This window comes from Peromyscus maniculatus, chromosome 3 (genome assembly GCF_049852395.1).
Source record: "Peromyscus maniculatus bairdii isolate BWxNUB_F1_BW_parent chromosome 3, HU_Pman_BW_mat_3.1, whole genome shotgun sequence".
Lineage (NCBI taxonomy): Eukaryota > Metazoa > Chordata > Mammalia > Rodentia > Cricetidae > Peromyscus > Peromyscus maniculatus.
This window is the reverse complement of record NC_134854.1, coordinates 48,040,301-48,066,036: the sequence shown is the minus strand read 5'-3', so window position 1 is coordinate 48,066,036 and position 25,736 is coordinate 48,040,301. Positions and strand designations below refer to the sequence as shown.

Genomic DNA, 25,736 nt, shown 5'->3' with positions numbered 1-25,736 from the left:
ATCTCTGTGCACATGGGAAAAGCTAAGAGGGATAGGATGGGAATGTATGCTTGACAAGCAGTGACATTCATTTTTGTAAAGGTATGATGGGTCTCAAGAACACAGAAGAAAAGAAAACAAACCAACAATACCCCCCACTCCCAAACAAAGAGGCTCAAGCCAAGAGAAGATGGACATTTTGTTGTTGTTGTTGAGAATAGTGTGGGAAAAATATATTTGTTAACTTTGGTGTGACAAATTTGTTTTCAGTTTGTTAGAGAATAATGACAGATATGGCAGTTGCCCCACTCCACTTACTGATAAATATGCATGCCATTTATAGTACCATCTTCTACACCTCTACAAATTTAAATTAAATATGTATGTATAAACAGTGTGTGTGTGTATGTGTGTGTGTGTGTGTGTGTGTGTTGTTGTTGTGTGTGTGTACACAGGCATGCAAGTGTCATGGCACATAGTGCAGGGAAAAACGCCAGAGGTTGTTTCTCCTCTTCCACCTTGCATATGCCAGGACATCTGGGCCTATGGGTTTTGGGCAACTGCCCATTCCTAATCTCCCATTGTGTTTTAGAAATACTGGGATTACAGACATGTACTACCACCAGCTTTATGTGGGGTTCTAGAACCCAAATTCATATTCTCATGCTTGTTTGGCAAGCACTATACTCATGGAAGCACTGTCCTAGACCTCAGTAGAGGAATCTCCATGTGCTTACATCTTCTGCTATAACCAATATGGTTCTATTAAAAGGCTTGATAATATACTGTTCTTTGTACTTTTAGTCTATGTGAAATACCCCCCAAACCTCTAAATGATAAAAATCAGATTTGTTCTTTTTACAAAAGAAAATTTTTTATATTTCTTCTTTGAGATTATCATGCTTGCATGTTATGGGTTTTAATCCTATTTACCTCCCAATTTCCTCTCCCAGCTCTAACCAAATGTTCCCCTCCAAACCTCGTGTCCTATTTTTTTTTTTAAACAAACCACTGAATCCAATTAATGATGTCCCTGTGTGCATAGGTGCAGTGCCATTCCCTGGAGCATGCACCTTACTACCCTAGAGGCTAAATCCCTTAAGAAAAAAGATTCTCTTTCCCCTAGCCATTATCCACTGCCAATATCAATTGCCATCAGTGCTGGGACTCTGAATGGCTGGATCTTATGTGTGCACTGCCTTCTGTTCTTAAAATGCTGCTTCTTCTCTGTGTTACCAACAGTAACTTAAATACCTCATCAATAAAACCACATACTCGAATCTCTTTTCTATCTCATTCAAATCACGAGCTCGCTCTTCCAGTGATGGCTTCCCCCTAGCAAACCTAGAAGAACTTTCCCTCTTCCTGCATTATTTCATGTTCTATTTTTTTCCTTTTACATGATCTCTACTCTTTCTTACTCACCTGTCAATCTGTTTCCCAAGGCTAAATACCACGTTATTAGTTATTTCCCCCAGTTGACTGTGCTAGGGGAATGAGTAAAGTTCCCCATGAACCTTACTCTATGAAGAGAAAGGACAACCCAGATAAGCAGCCCCACTGTCAATCAATGTCAGTTAGGGATCATTACTAAAGATGTTAAGTAGGACTGGGAGTGCAACCAAAAGATCTGTAAACAAGGTACAGCCTTGTCAAGTGGACACAGTAGACAAAATGATGGCAACAAAGGCAAAGCCAATGTTTATACTGATACAGCGCAGTTAATGAGATCAGGGAATCAAACCAGGCCAGCAAGGGCAGGGACCCCACCAGCATTTCTGAGCTCTGGTTCCTGTTCCCTTGTTACCTTTTATCCCTAGAAGCTGTATGTGAGGACCTGACTGGAACTGAGGGGAAGCAGATGGACACCTGGCTGGGTGCAATCAGCTAACCAGCTCAACCCTCCCCTAGTTTCTTATTAAATGTAAAAAGCCCCTAGCCTAGCAGCTCTATGGTTCCCTATTTCTTCGGGATGAGCCCCAACTTGCATTGTAGGACTTCCAAGCAATCTCTCCCTGCTCTTTCATTCTTAGGCACCTATTTATGGATCTATAGTAAATGTCTTTCTAAAACCCACCCATTGTATTCTCTGAATTTCCTTCTGCAAGATTCAAGAGAGGAGAACCCAAAAGCCACTGGCTAGGGCAGTTTTGGTGGCTGAGTTTTCTAGATCCACAGTCCTGTAAGCCAAGCTCATCAAGAACTAAGAAAAACTTCCTTACTCCCAAAGACACCCCAATATTTCCTCATCATTAATGCCCCATAGGGAACAGAGTATGTTGAGGGTTTCTGTTTTCTATGTTTTTACTAGGCAAATATTAGAGGTTTCAGGAATAAAGAACTACTAATGAGAAAACTGATTTCATTATCCTTTATTTTTATGGTGATATTTACCCTCAAATGTGTGTTTGGTATTTTCAACATCTGAAAGTAGAATTTAATGAAATGTTTTAGACATTGACTCATGCTTTGACTAGTAATGCATGCATACACATACACACACATGCATATATACATGCAAACATGCACATGTCCACACACATCTCACATTCTAGTCACAGCACTTTAAACTCTATCAACTCCTGGCAGGGTATGCAAGAATTTCCACACTTAGAATTCAACCCATCCCTCATTATCCTAATTGCTTTTGTGGTTTTTGGTAATGAACTTCTGCTTCATTACTTTTTGCCATAGTGCCATTGACTCTGTCTCATTATAAAATTCATGTAGGTAAGATGCACTTGCTCATTTAAAAATGTTGTTAATTACATGAGTTAGGCATGGCACTAATGTAGATAAGTAGGAGGAGACCAGCATTGGCATCCGATCCAAGGAAAATTCACTCTAGTAAAGGAACAGGTGCTGTGGCTATCGCTCTGTATAAATAAAATGCTGATTGGCCAGTAGCCAGGCAGGAAGAATAGGTGGAACAAGCAGAGAAGAGAATTCTGGGAATAGGAAGGCTGAGTCAGGAGACGCTGCTATGAGTACCAACATGTAAGATACTGGTAAGGCACGAGCCATGTGGCAAGGTATAGATTTATAGAAATGGGTTAATCTAAGATGTAAGAACTAGATAGCTAGAAGCCTGAGCCATTAGGCCAAGCAGTTTAAATAATATAAGAGTCTGTGTGTTTACTTGGTTGGGTCTGAGCAGCTATGGGACTGGTGGGTGAAAGAGATTTGTCCTGACTGTGGGCCAGGCAGGACTGGAGAAAACTCCAGCTACAAACAGGAAGCAGGTACAGAGGAGGACACTAACTGTCATAGATTCTGAAAAGTTGCATGGACTAAGAATTGAAAAGAAAGAAAATGTTTCCCTTGATAATGAACACCATGATTTGTTACAGTTTGATTTTAAATGGCCTTTGAAACTAGTGGAGCTGTTAAAGGGAAAACATATTCTAGTAATATCAGAGATGGAGTTATGAGGTGTGGGGGGGTGGGGGGAGGGTGACTCATGATGCTGAATATCAAATGCTTCAACAGGCTCCTGGGAGGACAGAACAAAACAGTACATTTATACCAATTAAGGTAAAATACAAAGAATAATGCAAAAGATGAAAAAGACTTTGAAATAGTCAGTCCACTTACTCATTTCAGACAGCAGTGGATGATGAGAAAGGTGATGACTATTTATATTCACATTACGATTACAGGAGCATCAAATAAAGAGGAGAAGCTTACTAGGGCCACTTCTGCCTTCATTCTTTTAGCTCTACACAAAAAATGCAAGACCTCCCACCATACACAAGTTTTGTAATGGTTCTATCCATAAAGTTGAGTCCTATGTATTTAGTTCCCATTGTAATCAGCACATACCATGTGATGTACTAGAAACTAAAATACCTTTGTCCTTATAGAGAACCTGCCTTTGGTAAGACACAAGTCAATGAAGCCAAGACAGGTCTCATTCTTTACCTTTCTTAATTATATGCCAAGTTTAAATTGCCCACAACTCATTTCTCTTTCCAGAAAGATTGCACTTATACTCTGCAAGTTAGTAATTTTATAAATAGCTAAGTAAAATTGCTTATCAATTTTATCTGGTTAAAAAAAAACCCAACTAGAAAACCAGTTAAATGGCTTAGCAGCTAAAGGTTCCTGCTGGATCTGAGTTCCAGCCCCAGAATCCACAAAATGGAAGGCAAGAAAGACTCCACAATGTTGTCCTTGGATTTTTACATTTATGCCATGGCCACTCACCCACACACAAAATAAATAAATGAAAATGTAAACAAAAATCAGAAAGCTTTCTTGCTTTGATAATTTTTTATGAGTACATTCCTTAAGACACACACACAGATATATAGGAAAAATAAACACATTAGGGATGGCTGAAAAAGACAAGTTGTTATTTCAAGATGCAGCATCAGATGGTAGAATAATTAGGGCGTTGTGGTTGGTCTACAGTGTTCAAACCCATCATCATGCAGTGAACTAAGTCACAAATAATTTACACAGGCAGCGTGAACCCCAACACTCTTACATAAAGGTCCCCAACTCTCATCTTGACTCAGCTTCTCTGGAACTTTTCACTGCTACCACACAGGACACTAGGGAGAGGCATTTCTTCTTAGAAAATCAAGTTTCTGGCTTTGATTATCTGGGTGCATCCCTTCTCTCTGGGTTTACCAGTTCTCACAATGAAGGAAGCCTTAGTAGTCGCCCACTGGTCCTTTGTGTGATAAGAACCCACGTGATGTCCCGGCACTGTCCAAGTCACTGGTGCCAGTGTTGGAACTTGAGCCCTGTTGCCAACTTTTCCTGTACATCATTAACTGAAGTAAACATCTATATACTTCCTTTTTTTTCTAGTATATTTTGAGGAAAACTCAAGGAAGGAATAACAGAGACAGCAAGTAATTTAAACAACAATCTCTAGATAAGTATTTTGTCAGCAGGTTGGAGGCACTGGAACACTGTCATTTTGCCTGCTTTATAATCTCAAAGCCAGAGGTCGTTACTTTCTTAAGTTGGTTTAATTAGACTTTCTTGTCTGGAGAGGAAACAGTTCTGTGCAATTCTTTGCTGTATTCTACTAGCTGTTCTGTGTGTAATCTTTACCTTGATTACTGTTTGAAATACAGCAAAATACATTTTGTGATTATAAAAATAGGTATACTTCACAACAAACTTGGGTTGCCTGTGGGCAGGTACACACACATGCGCATCACCCCCAACCCCCACATTCTTAGGTAAAGGTGCTTCTGTTTGGGCCTGCAGGGCTAGCACTCCCCCCTCCCCACCTTGAGCTCCACTTCTTTTTACATAAGCCTGGTGTTGTTTTCAGCTCTCTCTCTCTCTCTCTCTCTCTCTCTCTCTCTCTCTCTCTCTCTCTCTCTCTCTCTCTCTCTCTCTCTCGATTTGACCTCCAAACAACCTAGGGAAACAGTAGCAGCTCCCTGCTGAGAGAGCACCTGGGAGGGCTCTGCAGCCAAACCATCCTAGCTATAAAACCCTCTTTGAACAGGTTAGTTCCCTTCATGAATGCTGGATACATGTTTCCCCCCTTGAATTCTTGCTACAGTTTCCCTGAGAAACTGTGATAAATGACAACATTTAGTTTATAATCCTTCCTGTAAGGAGCTGTCACAGTGAACTTAAGTTACATGTAAATTAGAGTGCAATCCACAAAATGCTGGTCTATGTGTTAATAGTTCAGCTCTTGGAATGAATATCCTAGGTGATGCCTACATAATTTTAATTGCCAAACTGTTTATTCTCTATCTACTCTGCCTTTTGGGGGAAAACTCATCTTGAGAAAAAACTCTGAGATAGGCTCTTTATAATGTCTAAAACATAAAGAAATAGACAAGCGAATGATGTGTGATTAATTCATCCATGTACACAAAGGCCTAAGTTAGAAAATATGAACTTGAACAATCCATTCAGTATTGTCTGTCTTAGTTTTTCACCTATAAGATGAGGGTAATGGTGTCTCCTCCACATTAATATGAAGCTTGAGTTATGTGATTGAGTTTAGAGAAAGGACAGGCCAGAATATGTGAAAGAACTATTCAGAATATAAAGTGTTATTATTTGGGCCCAGAAGAGAATTATACCCAGTGAGCTGTTCCCACAGTAAAAGTTTATTCACAACACTCCTTGATTCTTTCTCTACAATTCATGTAATCACTAAAGTTATTGCTTTCTTGTCTGGATATATTAACTGGATGGCTGAGTGCACAGGGCCCACATCCGAATCAGTGCAAAAATGGAATGTGGAGGAGGGAAAATAGAAAGGGACTTGAGCTTCCACTGAAGTCATACTCATCAGTCAACCTGCCCACATAAATACTGCAAAATCAACTCAGTTAAACAAGCTGGGAGGCCAACTCGAGTTAGAATAGTGTTCCTGAACACAGGTCAATGAAAACCTGGCACACACACAAACTCCCATTTGTCATATTCTCTACAAATGCCCACTAATTGTTTTCATATTTAAATGGCCAGAATCAACCACTACAAATATATGTTGTCAGACTGTTGGGTGTTTTCTAAAAATAAAACAGGATGGGGAGGACACACAGTAAATTATTGTTGGTTCTTTGTGTTCTCAGCAGAATCCCAAAAGGGTAAGGTCTTAAAGAAGAAAAACCATTCCTGTCCGGTTCAGCTTCTAAAACACAAACGACAGTACTGGAACCGAGTCAGGGAGATGTGTGTGTGTGCACAAGTGTATACACTTACTCCTTCTGCGGTATTTTGCAAGTCATTAGTCCTCCATGCTTGAAAAGGTAATTTGCTTATAAACACGGTATTTGAAAACCTTTCAGAATGATTCGGAGTTTAATAACTAAGAAATTTGTAAAAATCAATTCTATTCATTTATTGTTGACAAATAAAATCAGTATACTAGGTATTCAAAAATTAGACATGAGCATAATCCTCCTAAAATGCCAATTGCAGAACTCATCAAAAGTGCACATTTTATTATCTATCTATAGCCCGTGGCAGACAAAGTCTGTGTAGTTGCTAAGGCAATCCAAGCTTGTGTCATGGTACAAGTGTGCATGTGTGGAGGTGGCAGGAATAAAGCGACACTGGCGTCAGCGGCTCACAGACCGCTTCATGGTGTGCATGGGATGTGTGAAGCAAAAGATTATCTCCTGAGATTCTAATGACACATGTCTATCAGATTCCCAAGGGGAAGCCAAGCCTTGTGTCTCCTGCTTTTTCACCTAATCACCCTCAGACTGCTGCTGCCCATCTTGAGTAGAAAGCACCAGCCTCTCCCATAAGAACAGCCTCTAAGGCTAATAAAGACCACAAACAAGAGATGTGGCTAACAAGAGAATGGTTAAGTGGGGGCGGGGGGAGCTATAGCCTTGGCCTAAGGGATTCCTTGTGTTTCCCAAGCATTAGATTATACATTGAGCTGGACTGAATATGAGACTTGGGTCACAGACATCGAGCTGAAAGGGAGCTGTGACTCTCACCAAATGAAACATGTCCGCAAGATCAGTTTTTCTTTTATCCGTGGTCTTCACCACTAGTGCCCAAAGTCATAATGAATGACGACACTGAGATGGATTTTTTCAAGAATCTAATCTTCATGCCTAGTTTCAGAGTGATTATGAAAATGCAGTGGCATACATCTGTATTAAAGATGTTATTGTAGAGCACTATTAAGTCCATTGATTATAAGCCTAACATGCCAGGTTGAACTGACAGCCTGTATTCAATGTACACTTACAATTTCTGATCCTGAGCCTATGATTTGTGATAAGAGTCACACGGGTATAAGTTAAAAACCTTGAGGTGATAGTAACGTAGGTTATGTAGGTGATTCTCCTATCATCGAAGGTCACTTAAAAGGGGGGAAACTGGAGAGTCACATCAGAGAAAAAGGGACCCGAACACCGTGTTTACACCTCTCAACTATTACTTCTCCTTTTCAGTGGACAGTGGTTATTGCAGAGATTCATCATCAGTCACACTGCTGAGGATAAGTGGCTGTTGCATAGTGGTCCATTGCTCAGCCACAAATACAAAAAACTAATCAGATACCCACACCATCTTTTCTAAGGCTCGGGGAACACCATACAGGAGAAGTAGCATGAACCCTAAGGGATGGATCAAGGGTGGAGTTAGTATAGCTATTTCTTTCAAAAGGATGTTCTCTCCTGAAATGGGTTGGACCGTGCCTAAGATCCAAGAAGTTCACAGAGCATGAGGATCAGGAACTCACAAAACATATAAGGCTCAAGAGGCTCTCTCCACACAATAGACAGGGGTTAGGAGACTCCTCACAGAAGGTTCCTGAAAGCCAAGGGAATGCCAGTGACACAGCTTTAGTGAATCATCATCCACAGCGAGGTTTGCTTTTTGCTGAGGCAGCTGCTCTCCCGTCACCTGTGCTCCTGCTCATCCTCTCTTCCTCACATCCCTGGAAATGACCCCAGGAAGCTCACTGGATTAACAACTGAGAATTAGGTAGAACTGTCTCTGGTCTGCTGTCAGTGTTCTGTCAGGTATGAATAGACATTCACACAATACTGTGAAACAGAGGATGCCTTTCTCTAATGACTGGGACCAAGGCAGATGTCTACTTGTATTTATATTCGAATTTGTATGGATGGTTCTAGCCTTCACATTTGGGAAGTAAAATACATCAGAGACATCCAGGTTTCAAAAGAATAAGTAAAACCATGTTTGTAGACATATTTTCCTGTAAAGAAAATGCTAATGAATCCACTAAAAACCCCACAAAAAACTGTTCAGAAAGGTTATTGTGACGGCTATTTTGGTTGTCAATTTGACTACATCTGGAATAACTAAAACCCCAAAATGAGTGGGCACACCTGTGAGGGATTTTGCTTAACTAAACCATTTGAAGTGGGAAGATCCACTTCTAATCAGGATCTTTGAGTTGGAAAGACACAACTTTAACCCAGATCTTTTGAGGGGGGAAGACACACCTTCTGCTGGAAGCCTATTTAAAGGACATGGAAGAAGGAAGTTCGCTCTTTGCCTACTTACTCTTGCCCTTGCTAGCAAGTCCATTCTTTCACTGGCATAGAGCCTTCCAGCTTATACTGAAGACCAGCTGAACCTATCCAGCCTCATGGATTGAACAACTACTGGATTCTTGAACCTTCCACAAGCTACTCTAATAAGTCACACACACACACACACACACACACACACACACACACACACACACACACACACACATCTGTATCTGTCTGTCTGTCTGTTTCTCTCTCTCTTTCTCTCTATCTCTCTCTCGATATTCTGTAAGTTCTGTTACTCTAGAGAATCCTGGCTAATATAGCTAGCCAGGGTAATGTAACATGAAGTCAATTGATGCACAATTGATACATACGAATGAAATGGAATCACAGTAATTCTGTCATACAACATAAAAACAGAGTAATACTTGGGAATTCATGGAACAAAAGGACTACAAAACTAACTCAGCGATGTCATCAAAATGTGGACAAAATGTTAAGACTTGAATAAATGAAAATCAGTCTGTGTTCACAGATTGGAAGATTTGACACTGTTGAGATGGCGCCCTCTGCAATGTGATTTACAGAGTCCAGACAATCCCTATTGGAACCACAGCTAATTCCTTTATAGGAACCAACTTACTGGCTCTCGATTATCACTTCATATCATATCTAAAAATTAACATAAAGTGGACATCTAGAACCCAAAGCTAAGAGCAAAAACCATTAAACAGCCGCACAGGAGCAAGTGTTTATGATATTGGGTTTGGCAAAAATAATCACACACTAAGTGTGTGTAGTTTACAAGTGTGTGCAGGTGTCAGTATGTGTGGGTATATGGATGTGTATGAGCATGTTTGTCTGTGTGCAGGTGGACAGATGTGTGCCAGAATGTGCACATTGTTTGGAGGCCAGAGGTTAACCTCAGGTCTTGTTTTTCAGGAGTTGTGCACCTTGTTTACTGGCTTGTCAGTTAGGTTAGGCTGGTAGGCCAGTGAACTCCAGGATCTGCCCACCCTCACCCGCCCCCCCACATTGTTGATTACAAGCAGGAGCCACACCTGGCTTTTTACATGGGTTCTGGCGTCATGCTTGTGTGGCACTTTACTGAATGAGCTGTCTCCTCAGCCTCAGCACAAAGTGCTTAAGCATTTTTTGTTTGTTTGTTTGTTTTTTGTTTTTGGTAAAATATAATAGAACAGCTTGTGATACTTTAAATATCCTAAGTGGTGGTGTTAATACGTTGTGCTACTGACTAATTTGAAAGGGTAAAATAATGAAAAAGAAAATAAACATGCCAAGTGTTTTACCTCTGTTAATAATGAGAAAACCTAGTAAATGAAAGCACCAGTCCAAAGGAGAGTTAAACACCAGACACATCTAAGGTCAGGGCTGATGAAAGGAATCTGCTCATAGACAGAAAACAGTCTAGTTACAGGCAACAATAACCCATTTTCTTTGTACAGAACAAGAAGCTACGTGATATACGAACAGGAATCATATACATCATGGCCAGCAGTTAAAACTCAAAGTACCCAGAGCTGGAAAACAACTAAAATCAAGAACAGGCTAAAGGTATAGAATCAGGTCATCCAGATTAGGCTTCATCACCTACTGAAGGATATCCAGGGATGTTTCTGTCCAGTTTAAAGACCTCTGAAAGTTTTCATGGCAAGGATTAGTATGTCTGCATATGGTTTAATAAGTGAGATTTCTTTGTTATTTGATCTACTAACTTTGACCCAGTCTAACATGTACAATTTCAATACATTTTTCTTTTTAAGAATTCATTATTTTTCTTTCTTTTACTGAAATAGATTTATTTATTTATAGAAAATACAATATATTCTGGTTATGGTTGCCCTTCTCCAACTCCTCCCAGTTGCTCCCCCCGACCCCCATGAGAATCCATGGGTCACAGCACCTGGATGAGTAGAGTGGTGAGAGTGTGGAGCCGAGGAAGCTGCAGGAGGCAGAAGTCAGTGTGCTGGCTCGGAGGAGGTAGTGTGCAAAGAGTGAAGGTTAGGACTTTCTGACTGAGGAGGTAGTGTGCAAGGAGGGACGGTTAGGACTTTCTGACTGAGGAGGTAGTGTGCAAGGAGTGATGGTTAGGACTTTCTGACTGAGGAGGTAGTGTGCAAGGAGTGATGGTTAGGACTTTCTGACTGAGGAGGTAGTGTGCAAGGAGTGATGGTTAGGACTTTCTGACTGAGGAGGTAGTGTGCAAGGAGTGATGGTTAGGACTTTCTGACTGTAAGAGCCAGAGGACCAGAACATCTGCTGGGAGACAATGTCTTCTAGACATGATTTTGCTTAGGAGTCAGAAAGTCAGGCTCAAATTCAGTCTTCAAGGATGAAAACAGGAATCTTAAGAGATACTTGTACTAACAGTTTCCAGTGATGTTAAATTTCCCTGGGGCAACACCTAAGTCAAGTCAGTTCAAATTATCCCTGAAATCTAGTCAGAGCTCTGCTGTTGACTTTTCCAACAATAAAGGGTTCCGTGTGATTACACTCGTCCTTACTGACCTCTTGCAGTCATCATCTCCTTTTTCTGGCTCTTTTGGTTCCCTCTCTGCATACAACAACCTCCTAATGTTTTTAGTGTATTTCAGTTACCTGCACAGGATTGGACCCATCAACATTTCATCACGCAGAGGAGCGGGGCTCATGAGGTCTTACTCCTCACTAAGGGACAATGGTCAGTTAATGTTTGCTGAGGGAAAGCTGCCTTTTTCTTTAGTGGAAATAGCCACCGGTAAGTTGCAGTAAATAACCCCCAATTCATGCTCCTGTAAGAAGTACAACTAAGCAGTCCCCATCCTTTCTCACTACACCCCAAGACAAGAAAGTAGCAGGGAGGCTTGGAGGGAAGAAGGATTTCAACAGGAGAGGGAGTGGGTGAGACAGGGTAATAACAAAACTGATCATATGCATGCCTGAAATTGTTAAAAGAACTTAAGATTGAGCCGGGCGGTGATGGCGCACGCCTTTAATCCCAGCACTCAGGAGGCAGAATCAGGTGGATCTTTGTGAGTTCGAGGCCAGCCTGGTCTACAGAGCGAGATCCAGGTTCTGGGAGATCTGATGTCCTCTTTGGCCTCCACGGGCACCTGCATGCAGGTGGTGCACATAAACTCTGGTAGGCACACACACACACACACACACACACACACACACACATGCACATAGATTTAAAAAGGTGAATCAGGGACTGATAACATTCTATGAATGAGCAATTCCAGGGCAAAGGAAGTAGAAGTAGCAAAGTATGAAGCCAATATGAGAGAATAAAGAGAGAAACCATCAAAAAAAAGTAGCAAAGTATGGAAGCAGAAGCTGCCAATCAAACAAAAACCATCATGCTTACCAGCAGAGACCATAAAGACATATCACTGACATGCTAGCTCATCAAAGTGATTTACATTTGTGCATTCCAAGGAGTGGGGACAGGAGACTTGTGTGTTCGAGAGCAGAGTCCTGAAGTGACTACTTTTATTGTTCTATAATTAAATAAAACCCAGGAGTCAGATATTAGGGTAAAAACATGGTAGATCTACAGAGTGATGGAGAAATATAAGCTGACCCAGTATCTCCATGATTCCTGGATTGAAATGACCACAAATCTAAGCCTATTCCTATTCCTTCTTGTCTCTCTCTATCTTAATCTGGGTCTGCCAAAAACTCTATGGTTAATCCTAGCCAGCTGAATGTTGACTCCACCCTCTGATTTAAGTTTAACTTTATTGGCAGTCTTGGAGTGTCAGTGTGAACAAATCTCCCGAAACAGAGTCCACTATGGTAACAGTGCAGGAGAACATGGTGCTTGCAGTGAAGGCTAAGTTACAGTAACCTATGAGAAGCTTTTCTCGCCTATGGTATAGAGTCTAAGCAATTCTTGTGCAAGGCTTGATCCAATGCATGTTGATATCATGCTGCTAGGCAATAAAACTATTATTTGGAAAGTTTCAGTTCTTCAAGATGATACATAGGTATCTTTCATACTTTTTAAAATGTGAAAATGTGATGTGTGGGTTTGCAGAGTGATAACAGATATATTAGACTACTTTCAGAACCTGTGGCACCAGACCTTAAAGTGAGTTAGATGGGCAGGTAAAAGCATAAAGCATGAAACCAGCTGACTATGGGAGTGCCCACAAAAGAAGTTGCTTATTTTCACTGATGTGAGAAGGACTGAGGACTAAGCTACTGTAGCTTTCTTTCTTTCTTCTCAGAGTTGGAGCCTCCTTTGCAGCTGTGACAGAACAATGGTGACCTACCAGAGTGCAGAACTGAGTAAAACGGGGGCATCTGTGAACAAAATCAAACCACTTCTCTGTTGTTAACATATACCATCATACTTACTCTGTTGTTTTTAAATACAACCCATGTTAGAAGCCCCTAGAACAAGAATTTTCTTGATTGATAATTTCAATTCTATCTCTTTGTATGTGCTAAGAAGTTGCTGGGTATTGGCTGCATTTTGAGGCAATCTAACTCTTAACTTGCCCAATACTAGTTAGGTAGTCCAGTCTGGCCCCACACTAGTGGCAATCAGCCTGCCTTAGATGCCTGAATGCTAGAGATTACAGATGTACCCCATCATGCCCAGCAGTTTTTCATTTATTATCATAAAGATGTAGAGAAAAACAATTATTTCAAAACTCAAAACCACTTATAACTAAAAAATGGATAATGGCATATTGCATTTAGGCAAAATCAAACATTATACCCTTCAGCATGTACATAGTGCTGTGGGAACTAGAGGATGAAAGGTATTCTAAAGAGCTTAGGGGAACTATACTTGGACTTATGATTCCCATTACCATCAGGACTAGCATGCTGGGCTACAACACCTCTCCCCATCTGTTTCTTGGCTTGGTGTTTTATCCTTCCTGGTGCCAGCACTGGAAAATGTGGTCACCACTAGATCTGGAAGAGAGCTTACTGCTGTCTACTTAGGATCTTTGTAAGTAATGGGAAATGTAGGAACTAAAACAGTTGATTTGGGTTGCAATGTTTTTAAAAGACTTCTAATGGAGCTCATGCCAGCTTCAGCTGAACAGCTTCAAAGTCATTACGCACTTATATGTAGGGAGGAGGCCTGCTTTCTTTTCAAACTGACAAGTCTATAGATGTGTTTCAAAGCAGTTCCAGTTTTCCTAATTATTTCATCACTGACTCATAGAAAGGACTTAAAAATAATCTTTTTTATCTTCAAACTATTTCAATGGTAAACATGTTAGAAAAGAATGACATGGTGTTGTACATGTTTCTTATACAGCCTGAGATAGACTGTGTGGTTAATCATGGCTGAGTGATTCTATGTCTGGCAGTTTTTCTTTTCTTTTTTTTGAAGGGTGCATCAACATTTATTGAATAAACATTCTGTTTTATTTTTCAAGTCAGGAAGTTTTTGAATAGCTTAATGTAGCTCATAATTTTTGAAAAACATTTTAATATTTAATAACAGAAGCTAATCTGTGAGAGCTCAAAGGTTTGACTATGAAAACCACTTGCAACTTCAGAACTTTAGCTACTTCTAAAAAGTAAAGTGTAGCTCTTGTACATAAATCAAGAAAGAAGTTGGACATCACAGCCATGGCATCAGGAGGCATAAAACAAAAAGAAAAACTGACTTCATCAGAATTAATTTAGTTAGTTAAGTTTTGGGAAATAAAAATACAAGGAAAGAATTCTAAGAAAGTATCTGTAAGCCAAATATCTGATGTAGGACTCATAACTAGAGCATGTGAAGGACTCACAGTCCAGGCCAAAGGGAACAGCTTAATTAGTAGATGAGCAAAGACTTTGATATTATTTTCTCTCAGAAGTTATACAAATGTCCCATACAGCTTATAGCAGAGATGCTGGGCCATCGTAAGTCATCAACAAAACAAGCCAAAGTTAGGCTCTAAGCAACACAGGAGAAAAGCATAAATGACTCAGATGGTAGTGGGGTTTGCAGTAGTACAGGGACTACAGAAAACAGCCTGTCAGTTCATCCTTAGGTTACTTTTTGACCATCGAAGACATTAAGGATGAAAATTGCTAGGCGTGGAACAGGAGGCTTACCTAGAGGCCCATGTTTTCAAAGCCGTCTCTGACTAAAACAAACACACACCGTCTCACAATGGAAAGAGACCCCCCCCCCTTTTCAGAAGGGTTTGACTCACTGAGGTTCCATTTCAGGCCTGTTGTCGTCACCTGGCAATGCTGTCCAACAGGAACAAGGCCACACCAGCTGCCTTCCATTCCAGTGTCTACACGGAGCCTGTGCCTGCCCTGCAGGAGAAGAGCGAGTGTGAAAAAGGGGAGGAAAGGGGCAATGGGCAGCGTGCCAGCAGCCGGACAACACTTAATGTGCCTTACCACAATGCCAACCACAAATAACTTAGCACGTGCTTTAGTCCTAAGAACTGACTAATGCCGATTTAGTTTGAAGAGCTTTTCTATATCAGCTTACTATAATTATCAGTTTTACAGTTGATAAACTGGTTAAATATATCCAGAACCACACATATAAAGTATTATTCCTTACACCTGCCAATTCTAAAGATACCATCCACTGCACCTACTGAAGATGCAGCCTTTTGTGACACAGAATTCTGGGCTAAAAAACAAACATTTGTCTAATTATATCTAAAAGACTATTTCCCAAGTAAAATCTTTACTTATCTGAGAGTCAGGTTTCTAACATTCAAAACTCAACATAAGCACTATACGTGGTTAGCCTGTCTCCTGTGGCCATCATTGAAATCCTCACAACGTACACATAGCTGTGCTGGTTAGTTTCTGTCAACCCTGGACAAACTGGAGTCACCTAGGAAGAGGGTAGCTTAACTGAGGAACTATCTCTATGGGACTGGGCATGTTTTTGGGGGGCATTTTCTTGATTAATAATTAAGTGGGATTGCTCATCCCACTGTGGGTAGTGCTACCCCTGGGCAAGTGGTACTGGGATGAATAAGAAAGCAAGCTGAGCAAGTCATGGAGAGCAAGCCCAATAAGCAGCATTTCCCCCATGGCCTCTGCTTCAGTTCCTGCCTTGGTTTCCCCTCAATGATATTCTGTAAACTGTAGGCCAAATAAACCCTTTCTGCCCCAAGTTGGTTTGAGTTAGTGTTTTATCATAGACACAGAAAGCCCTAAAATAGTAGGGAACATTTTATTTCAATATTCAATCAGAAAAGGCCTAAATACAATCAAACAAACTATTTTAAAGAGCAATACATTTTGAACTTGGTGTCTGCTGTTGAGAGAAAGGATGAACCACCACGCAGGAGATAATGTATACACAGAAGCATGGGTTGATTGGGGTACAGATAACATGCCCGAGTGGCAGAAATGAGTCTGCAGGATGAGATGTGAAAGAACCTTTTTGACCAATGATTAGGTGGGAGGGCTTAGCCCACGGTGGGAAGTGCCACCTCTGGGCAAGTGGTCCTGGGTTATCTAAGACAGTTTGCTAGCATCAGAGACATGCCTCTACATAAACACTTCAGGTGATAACAGTGAGTTGACACTAGTTCCTCACTTGTTAAAAAGGGACCACATGAAGGCACAGTAAGGAACACACTGCAGGCTGTATATGTGGGTGCGTGGGGGCTGGGGACTGTATATAATTTGCTTGATGTCCTCAACTGTAAATCTTCTCTAGATGTAAAAAAGTATAAGTTTAAAAACGCCTCACAGCAACCCTCCAGACCTCCCCTGGTCAGGACTGATGGCGGCAGTACCCCAGGTCAGAAACCTATACTACATGAGCAGCGCCAAAGGGAACATGACTCCCACCTCAACAGCCATTACAACTGGTTCTGATTTTACCTCTAAAAGTCTTTACCTTTCTGTAAGGCATGGTGTATCTTTATTGCTTTGTACAGTTTTCTCTTAAAGTGACTGAGATTGGCTAGTTTACCACACATTTGTTTTTCTCCTTCCCTCCTACTCTCCAAAGCAAAATAATTCTCTCTGAAGATAAGATATTCAGAATATAATACAAATGGACAAATCGAATACCATACACTCACTGCACATTTTAACAAATTCTGAAAGAGGTAAAGATGTTTCTTTTACAATAAAAGCAGTTGTCAGCAGAAGGAGTGGCAGAAATTCTCAGTTCTTTACAAATATTTTGGCTTTAGAAGGAGGTGATTTGATAGCATTTCATGAAGGTAGAGCCAGTTTCCTGTTTTAGGCTGCATTTCTAGGGCCCCGTGGGAGAAATGCCACACTATCAGAGGGGTGACAGCTAAGCTGCAACCTTCTGGCACCGAGTAGTAGATACAGGGCTCAAGAAGGCTGGAAGAGAGAGGGTTGGAGTCCAAATGGAGGCCTCGACTTTTGCCCCCGTACTCCTGGCATTTCTGACAATGAGGGTGGCTTCCCAGGGCTTATCAAGGAGGGATTCCCATATTATGGGTATATATTATTTTCAATGTATTTATATGCACCCTTACTTTTAATGACTCTTCTTCCATGTTTTTGGACTGCTTTATGTTTTGGTAGAATCTAGCTAAATACATTGTATGTTTGGTGTTCTAGAAAACTCTAGTGAAGAATGATGAAGGAAAGAAAATAATTTTTCAACTGGTGGATATTAACTCCCTGAGAGGAGATCCTTCAGCATCCCATATAACGCAAAGGAAACAGCACAGATACACGCTAAGTTTTACTATCCTGGGGAGAGAAGCCCTGCTGTAAAAGCTGATTTAAGTAGCACAGTGGGAAGCCCCCTTCCTTGGCTTGGCTATATATTCATGGCCTTTCTCGTTATTCTAAGAACCAGTGCACCTTAACATTTTCATTTTGGGAATAAACTAGCTTGGAGACTTGAGAAGTCACAGATAGGTTTTAGACTATCATCAATTAGCATTTTGTCTCTTGCTTTAAGTGTGTTTTGCCATATGTGAAGGGTCTTGGTGTTTATAAATATGCAAATTTAGCTTTTATGGCTAAAAGAGAACAGTATTATGCTTTCATCCTCTGTCGGCATGTCAATGTGACATCTTTAAAAAAATGAATGACTGGGTGAAGGAATTTTTGTTCATTCCCTAGATTTCTCAGTTTATAATATATGCTAGTCTATATGAGATTTGACAGAGGCAGGCATCTAGCCTGACGTTAAAGAACCCCTGCAGGATTTATGGCATCACTGAAGACCAGAGGCACATGAACTAATCATTCACTTCCATCTACTCCCATGAATCACTGCTCAGGTCCTGCTCCATCCTCTGTTTTCAGCTAAGATAACTCTTTGAAGTCAAAAGCAGTTTTATACAGCGAAGAAGGAACAAAAATCAATCATGGTTTGCCTTTTCAGTTGCGGTTATTTGAACATATGCGGCAACCTCAATGTGGTTGAAACTATAATCCAGTGAAAGGCAGCAAAGATGTTGCATGGTATATGTGCTGGAAATCATGATAAGGACAGAGAGTATCATGAGATCAGTTTCCCCAGACTATAAATCTAAGCTAGAGCAACACACACACACACACACACACACACACACACACACACACACACACACACACACACACCTTATTGAGGGCTATAGGGCTAAGACACCATTCCCATCACATTTTGTACTGTGTTTCTTTACTGCAAGGGAGGAAGGTGTAATTGAAAGAAACTATTAAAGCTCACCCTAGATTTCTGTCACCTAAAAATACCAATTAGGAAAACATTTTAATTCAGTCTATATTCGTAGGTCCTTAAATTTAGCAACTATGCCAACATTTGCACAAAAAAATGTTTTAGAATACCTTAGTATGAGGCTTACAAAATACAAATGCATAGCAAATTGATAAGATCACAAAACATGGAATACAGGATGAGTAATGACCTTTCTAGTTGATATAAAAGATCCAAGGAGCAGGTGAGACTGGTGAGTCACAAAGCAGTCAGTCATTCATTAAATAGCTATTAATGCTCAAAACACACTCTGTGTTAACTGCTGTATACACTGCAAGTAAGCCACCAGACCTAGTGGGAACACTCCTGCACACTGCTTGAACACAAGGTCAATCGCTAGCATGTCATCCTTTATCACTCTGTCCAGGTTCTTTAAATTGTATTAGCAAATACAGGCCACTTGCAAGAAAGTAAATAGTCTGCAGGAAAAACTTCAATGAGGAAGATAAAAGGATCTACACTATGTGCACCAGAAGAAGCTGTTGCCCTGTTCACACAGCTTAGGGTTGATATTCTTTCATGCTAACATTGATCACATAATTTGGTCTGCCCAAATAACTTACATTTGCAAAACTTCATAGCTGGAGAACTCATGAGTCTCTCTTATTTTCCTTTATAGGCATACATTTCAAAACATAAGGATAGTAGGTTGGATTAAATGGCCTGTATTGAATCAGTATTAAAGTATGGTTTACACACACACACACACACACACACACACACACACACACACACACACACACACACTTCCCAAGTCAAATGCAAAATAAGACTGGAAAAATTGCTTCACAGATTGTTCTTAGAAGTCACAATGTCTGTTCACATATTCCATATTCTAGAATCTAGATAGTCTTGCAGAGAAAAAAACCAAAAACCAAAAAACCAAATTGAAGAATAATTTTCCTGAATGATTTGGAAATTCTTATGAATAATCATTTAATCTCTTTTTACCCCTAAAATAATAGTTCATTTCCTATAGAAGCCTTATTTTTAGAAAGCTTCCTTCCAGAAAATCCATATAATAATGACTTGAGAAGACACACACACACACACACACACACACACACACACACACACACACACAGAGAGAGAGAGAGAGAGAGAGAGAGAGAGAGAGAGAGAGAGAGAGAGAGAGAGATGGATGTACAGCCACATACACTATATAACTTTGATATTTTGGTTTAATATTTCTACAGCCAGAACATTTTAGAGATATGTTTCAAAATTGACAATATATATTTGTTTTTTGTTCTGGAAATTATTGTTAAAGACAGGCTGAAATCAGGTCTTCTGAAATAAGTTAACCTTACTCTCTACTTGAACAGTTAACACTAAATGATTAAAAACAGAGAACCTCTTAATGCCAATTAAGTTACTTTGTTTACTCAAAATTAAGAAATAATTGTGAAATAATTGAAAGCCTAGAAGGGCAGACTCATTCCCCTATTAGCCCCCTAAATCTAGACTATTTCAAAATTCAAACTAATGAAATCAACACGCCTTTTATTTCCCCTCACACCTGCATTTATGTTGTTTTACGTCTTACCCCATCTCTATGTTCCCCTTTTATTGGAATTGGAGGAAAGAGCCTGCTAAATGCTGCCACACTAAAGTGTTGAAAGTCTTTTCTTTACCATTCCAAAGGTACTGTATTTGAAGCACTGACTTCTCAGAAAACTTATTGTAGGAGTAAACAATTATAACAGTGGAGACAGACTGAGCTACATGGCAGGGCATTATGAGCCAGTGTGATGGCTAACTTTCCATGTTTTTCCCCAACCTCCACAGGAAAAGCCACAAAGGAAGGAAGTCCTGCTTTGTATGTGACCTTCTTATGTTTCCTATTTAGCACTAAGAGATGAGTTCTTTCAAATGTTACAAACTTTATCTGTGCCACTCTCCATTACATATATAACATATAATTTGCTACTATATTTCATTTGGCAAACAGGTTCATATTCTTACTCTAGAAATGATAAGAAGCCTGCTTTTATTTTGCTGGTTGGATTAACCAACAGCACAGTGGGAGAATGTCTTTATGTGTTTAATAAATATCTGATTTGGAAATTGCTTAGAGTAAACAGAAAAAGTATTGATGAAAATATGTCAATAATTTTGAAAAATAACTTCAAAATTTGAGCTGAATAGATGGGGAGGTGTCTTTAAAGTACTGGAGGGAAGGTTCAGGTGAACAGAAAGGATGCACAAGAACTCCAGTATTACCTAGACAATGTTCATCTGATTAAATACTAGAACAAAAAAACCATACTCACCAGTATTTATGAATAGCCTGTCAACAGTTCTCAAACCACACTTTAAAATACATGCTGTGTAGACATCTGTTATATAAAATGGAAATTATATGGCCCTCTTATTAAATCATTTCAGGACTTGATTATGGCATAAGTGTCCCAAGAACAGCGATTTAGGCATTTAAACTATGAATACTGATTTATTTATGTTTTTCTGTTTGAGGTTTCATTCAAGCATTGGTTGACATTCCATACTGTTTTAAAAGATAGTGATTACTCATCATGAGGCTAATGCAAAATATTAGCAAAAGGAAAAATACTTAAAACATTAGTGTTAGATCCCATTAAGGTATCTTAAGAAGATCACTACTCCACTCTATAAAACTTACAGATATTTAGTAAATTAATGTTATATGTACCATTCTTTCTTCATTATTTGGAAAAGTTCCAAGAATTTCTGACATTTTATAACTGGTACCATTCCTTTAATGTATCTCTTATTTTCTGGAATTCTCATTATAAACAGAGTCTCGGACTATAGCAACACAGGATCTTTTTATTTTCAATGGTAGAAATAATTTAACCCATTCTCAGCTATTAAATCCACTGGCTGCTTCCCAGCTTTTATCACAATTGCACAGGGGTGATGGGATGTCAACACTGAGTCACGTTTCCATTTTTCTCTTCGTGCTCACTGCCCCACCTTTCTCCCTATGCAGGGTGCACAGAGGCTCCTACAGTAGACATATGATTCCCACAATGACGCTTAAGAACAAAGATGCTCTCTTCCAATCTTCCCTCTTGTAAGTCTGTACTTAGCAGCACCCCACAATATGCCCTCTTTTGTCATCTCAAAAGCTACATATCCTTAAGACGGGAAGGAGAATGGAAGATAAGGCCAAGACAAAGTGTTAATGAAGGGAACTGTTTGATGAGGTAATTCTCATATTTCTTCCTTCTGTGAATTCTAAGATTCAAGTTCTGTCTGACTCAGGTTGGTGGGGATCACTATCTAGTTCACATGTGGCAGCTTCTCAGTGTCCTTAGCAAGAATGGTAATAGCAGGAATCCTTAAAAAAACTAATTTTATTTATAATGGCTCTATCATTATGATCTCACCATTTCTGTATGCACTTCTGTTGCTGTGATAAAACACTGAGAGGGAGGGAGGGAGGGAGGGAGGGAGGGAGGGAGGGAGGGAGGGAGGGAGGGAGGGAGGGAGAGAGAGAGAGAGAGAGAGAGAGAGAGAGAGAGAGAGAGAGAGAGAGAGAGAGAGAGAGAGAGAAGTTTGTTTAGCTCACAGTCTGAGATGGATATTGTCCACTATGGTGGGGAAGGCAGGGCAGAAGTGTGAGATGAGTTAGGAAGTGGTTCTTCCACACAGAGGAAGCAGAGAGAACATAAAGTGGGGCCAGGTTACAAAACCCCAAGCCTCCCCACCCACCCCTACCCGCCCTCCACCGCCCCAGTGACCTACTTCCTTCAGTAAGGCTTGACCACCGAAAGGGTCTATAAATAGCAGCACCAGTCGGGGGACCAAGTGCACAGATACATGAGCCTACAGTCGGCATTTCACACTCAAACTACAACAATGTCCTAAATATTATGACTTTGGGGCAAAGATTTTAACCTATGAATTTGACAGAGAGGGCACAAGTTTTCCAAGCATATTAGCTTGCATAGGAGCTTTGAGTTCCCTTCATTTATGTGGCTGTTCTCGTTAATGACCAAATATAGAGAGGTATAGATGCAATCTTATGTAGTACTCATTCATGTTTTCAAAACACATTCAAAATATTTGAATTCAGTAAGTATGATCCGGAAAACAAAGATAAAAAAGCATTAAAAGAAAACTACTATAAATAAGGAATTTATTTTGAAACAAAACAGCACAATACAGAATTAGAGAAAGGTAAAGGCCCAAAGGCAAAAGGTAGATAGGATAATTTAAGTTAAGAAAAGATGGCTAGAAATAAGCCAAGTGAAGGCCAGGCATTCATAAGAAATAATAAGTCTCAGTGTATTTATTTAGGACCTGGGTGGTGGGCCTCCAAAAAGTGAAGAGTAAAAAATACCAGTTACACAGACCTACATGCCTCACAGTGACACCTCGATTAAGAGAAATATACTTAGGTTTCTAAATGTCTCTATTCCCTTTTCTAGACCCCTGGTGTGGAGAATAGCAGTCATTGTTAATGGACACTAATTTTGAGACAGCTGGAGTTGATATATGCCCAGTGATCAACTATAAACTTTGTGGATCTAAAATCCCTTTCCAACTATAAACTTTGTGGATCTAAATCCCTTTCCACCAAGTACAAATTTTGTTTTGTTATCTATAAAACTAGAGTAAAAGGGCACAAATGATTTGATATGTAAGGTACTAACAACAAATGGAACCTGACTTAGAACAAATGTTAAGGAAACATTTGCTTTGGTTTTTTTTTATTATAAAAAAACAACAAAAAACAAAAAACAAAACAAAACAAGAAAACAGAGACACCAAAAACCTGAACACTTTTAATTTTAGAAACTCTGCTTTTCTTTTTTCTTTTTTCTTTTTGTCAAGAATGTTGGACTAACATATTCAGGAAACATTTTGAGAAGTAGTACTTAATAGCACTGTCCTAGACAGCTTTAACAGTTGACCCAACGTACAGTTAAATGAGGAGAGCCACAGGTGAGGAATTGCCTAGATCAGCCTAGCTTGTGAGCAGCATGTCTATGGGTGGTTGTCCTGGTTGTTAACTGATGTAGGGGAGACTAGCCTGCTGTGGGATAATGCTCTTGTATACTGTAAAGATTTGTCACTTAAATTGGTTTAATAAAATGCTGATTGGCCAGGGGCCAGGCAAGAAGTATAGGCAGGGCGAGCAGACTGCCAGAATTCTGGGAAGAGGAAGGACGGAGTCAGGAGTCACCAGCCAGATGCAGAGGAAGCAAGATGAGAATGTTTGGACTGAGAAAAGGTACCAAGCCACATGGCTAAATATAGATTAGAATTATGGGTTAATTTAAGTCTAAGAGCTGGTCAGTGATAAGCCTGAGTTACCAGCTGAGCATTTATAAATAATACTAAGCCTCAGAGAGTAAATTATTTGGGAAGCGGCAGCTGGGTATTTGGGAGTTGTTGGTGGAACAGAAACTTCTGCCTAAGTAGCCCACCGTGGACAGTATCATTCTATGAAGAGGTAGATCTGGGCTGTATATGAAAGCTAGCTAAGCACAAGTCTATGAGCCAGTATCGTTCATGGTTCATGCTCTGTGGCTGTGAATTGAGTTCATGGTTGGAAGTAATTCTGTGTGAAATAGTACACAGGCTTGCATTTATGTTCCTGCCTTGACTTCTTCAATGCAGAATTGTGATCTAGAATGGTAAGCAGAAATAAACATGTTCTTTCCCTGAGTTGCATTTGGTTGGAGTCCTTTATCACACCAGTAGACATGAAACTAGGAAAAACATCAATCTCTTGTCACTTGGCAGAAATATTAGAATGTACACATCTTTTAAGCTGTGCAGACCAAGTCATCATGATACAGTACTCTCATTTTCACACATCTTCTGGAAGAGGCGAGAACCCTTGAAATCAGAATATAAATGCACTAATAATATTCGTGCAGTGTTTTTTTGTTTTGTTTTGTTTCTGGAGGAATTAAGGCGAGTGACTTCTGATTCACTGAGGCAAAATCATGGTTAAGATTTCTGAGAGAAATGCACCTTAATGTAATTTACTTCCGTTTGTGTACTACAAAAGAGCTTACTACAATAAGGGCACAATTAGAAACACACATTCTGTTGTGTTTGAAGTAACATCTGATATATCAGCATTCTTCACCTTTTGTCTCCCCTCAGGTGCACTCAGGATGACCTCTTCACACTCAGTTTCTACTTGACTGAAGATACATTCTCTTCTATTGCAAAGACAATGAGTGCATGAATGGGTACCTCTTTCTTTGTCACATTCCTCTGTGGTAGTGTCTCCAACATGATACTCATTGAACAGCACCATCTGGTATTTGTTGCTCTATATTCCATACAGCTAATAAGACTTATCTATGTGGGTGATAGACAGGATACTGCACATGTGCTGCTATGTGAATTCTGAGGCTGAAATCATCAGGGAAAAAGAAGGAAAGGACAGCTGCTCTTTTGTGTGAAGATTACTTTCTTTGAGCAAGGCTAGTCACTATGTCACAAGGACCTTAAGGGCTCTTCTGGATGATCAACCCTTTACTCTTACATATGGACAGCCAGCCCCAGTTGGCCTGCTGTGTGAGTGAGCCATGTGCCACCAGTGAACCAATGTGAGGACAAATGAACCTCCTGACACCCTATGCTTGAAATGCCAGCTAATCCCCAAATCCTGACCACAGAGCAACTTTGCAAATAAAACATGCTAACTGTTGTTTGAGCCATAGGTTCCAAGACACAGAAACAGTCAGCTAAAGCTCTCTACTCTCAGCCCTCTCTAGTCTCAGCATATTTCTACTCCTCGGCCTATACTATACTCATCTGCCTTCTGCCTGCCATCTTTACCCCCTCCTGGTCCTTTCTGCTTTAAGTGACTGTGAAATAGAAAATTGTCTTAAACTTTTGTTCAAAAAGGGGTATGAATCCCTTTTAAATGTGAACAATTGGTAAGTTTTCTTTCTTATTTTGTTTTGTGTGTGATTTTCCTAAAGGGAAAAGAAACAAACAAGAAAACAAAACAGAAACCACAAAAGCTTCCGGTCCCCCCACCCCAGTACCTAGAGATGATCTGATTTGATTCTTCCCTGTTCATCTTGATTTTCTCCTGAGCTATCAACCTGGGAACAGTAGTGCTAAGCTGGAAAAAAATGATCCCCATCAGT

General features: G+C 40.1%; 1 protein-coding gene across 5 annotated transcripts in view; it reads right to left on the bottom strand.

The window, feature by feature from the left end:
* The window catches only part of Tpk1 (thiamin pyrophosphokinase 1), a 334,426-nt gene that overhangs the window by 66,704 nt on the left and 241,986 nt on the right, over nucleotides 1-25,736 (bottom strand). For all 5 annotated transcript variants that reach the window (XM_042273147.2, XM_042273144.2, XM_016003603.3 and 2 more), the window contains one exon: nucleotides 15,113-15,221. In XM_042273147.2, coding sequence (XP_042129081.1) covers nucleotides 15,113-15,221 — 109 coding nt within the window. The remainder of the gene's footprint in view (nucleotides 1-15,112; nucleotides 15,222-25,736) is intronic.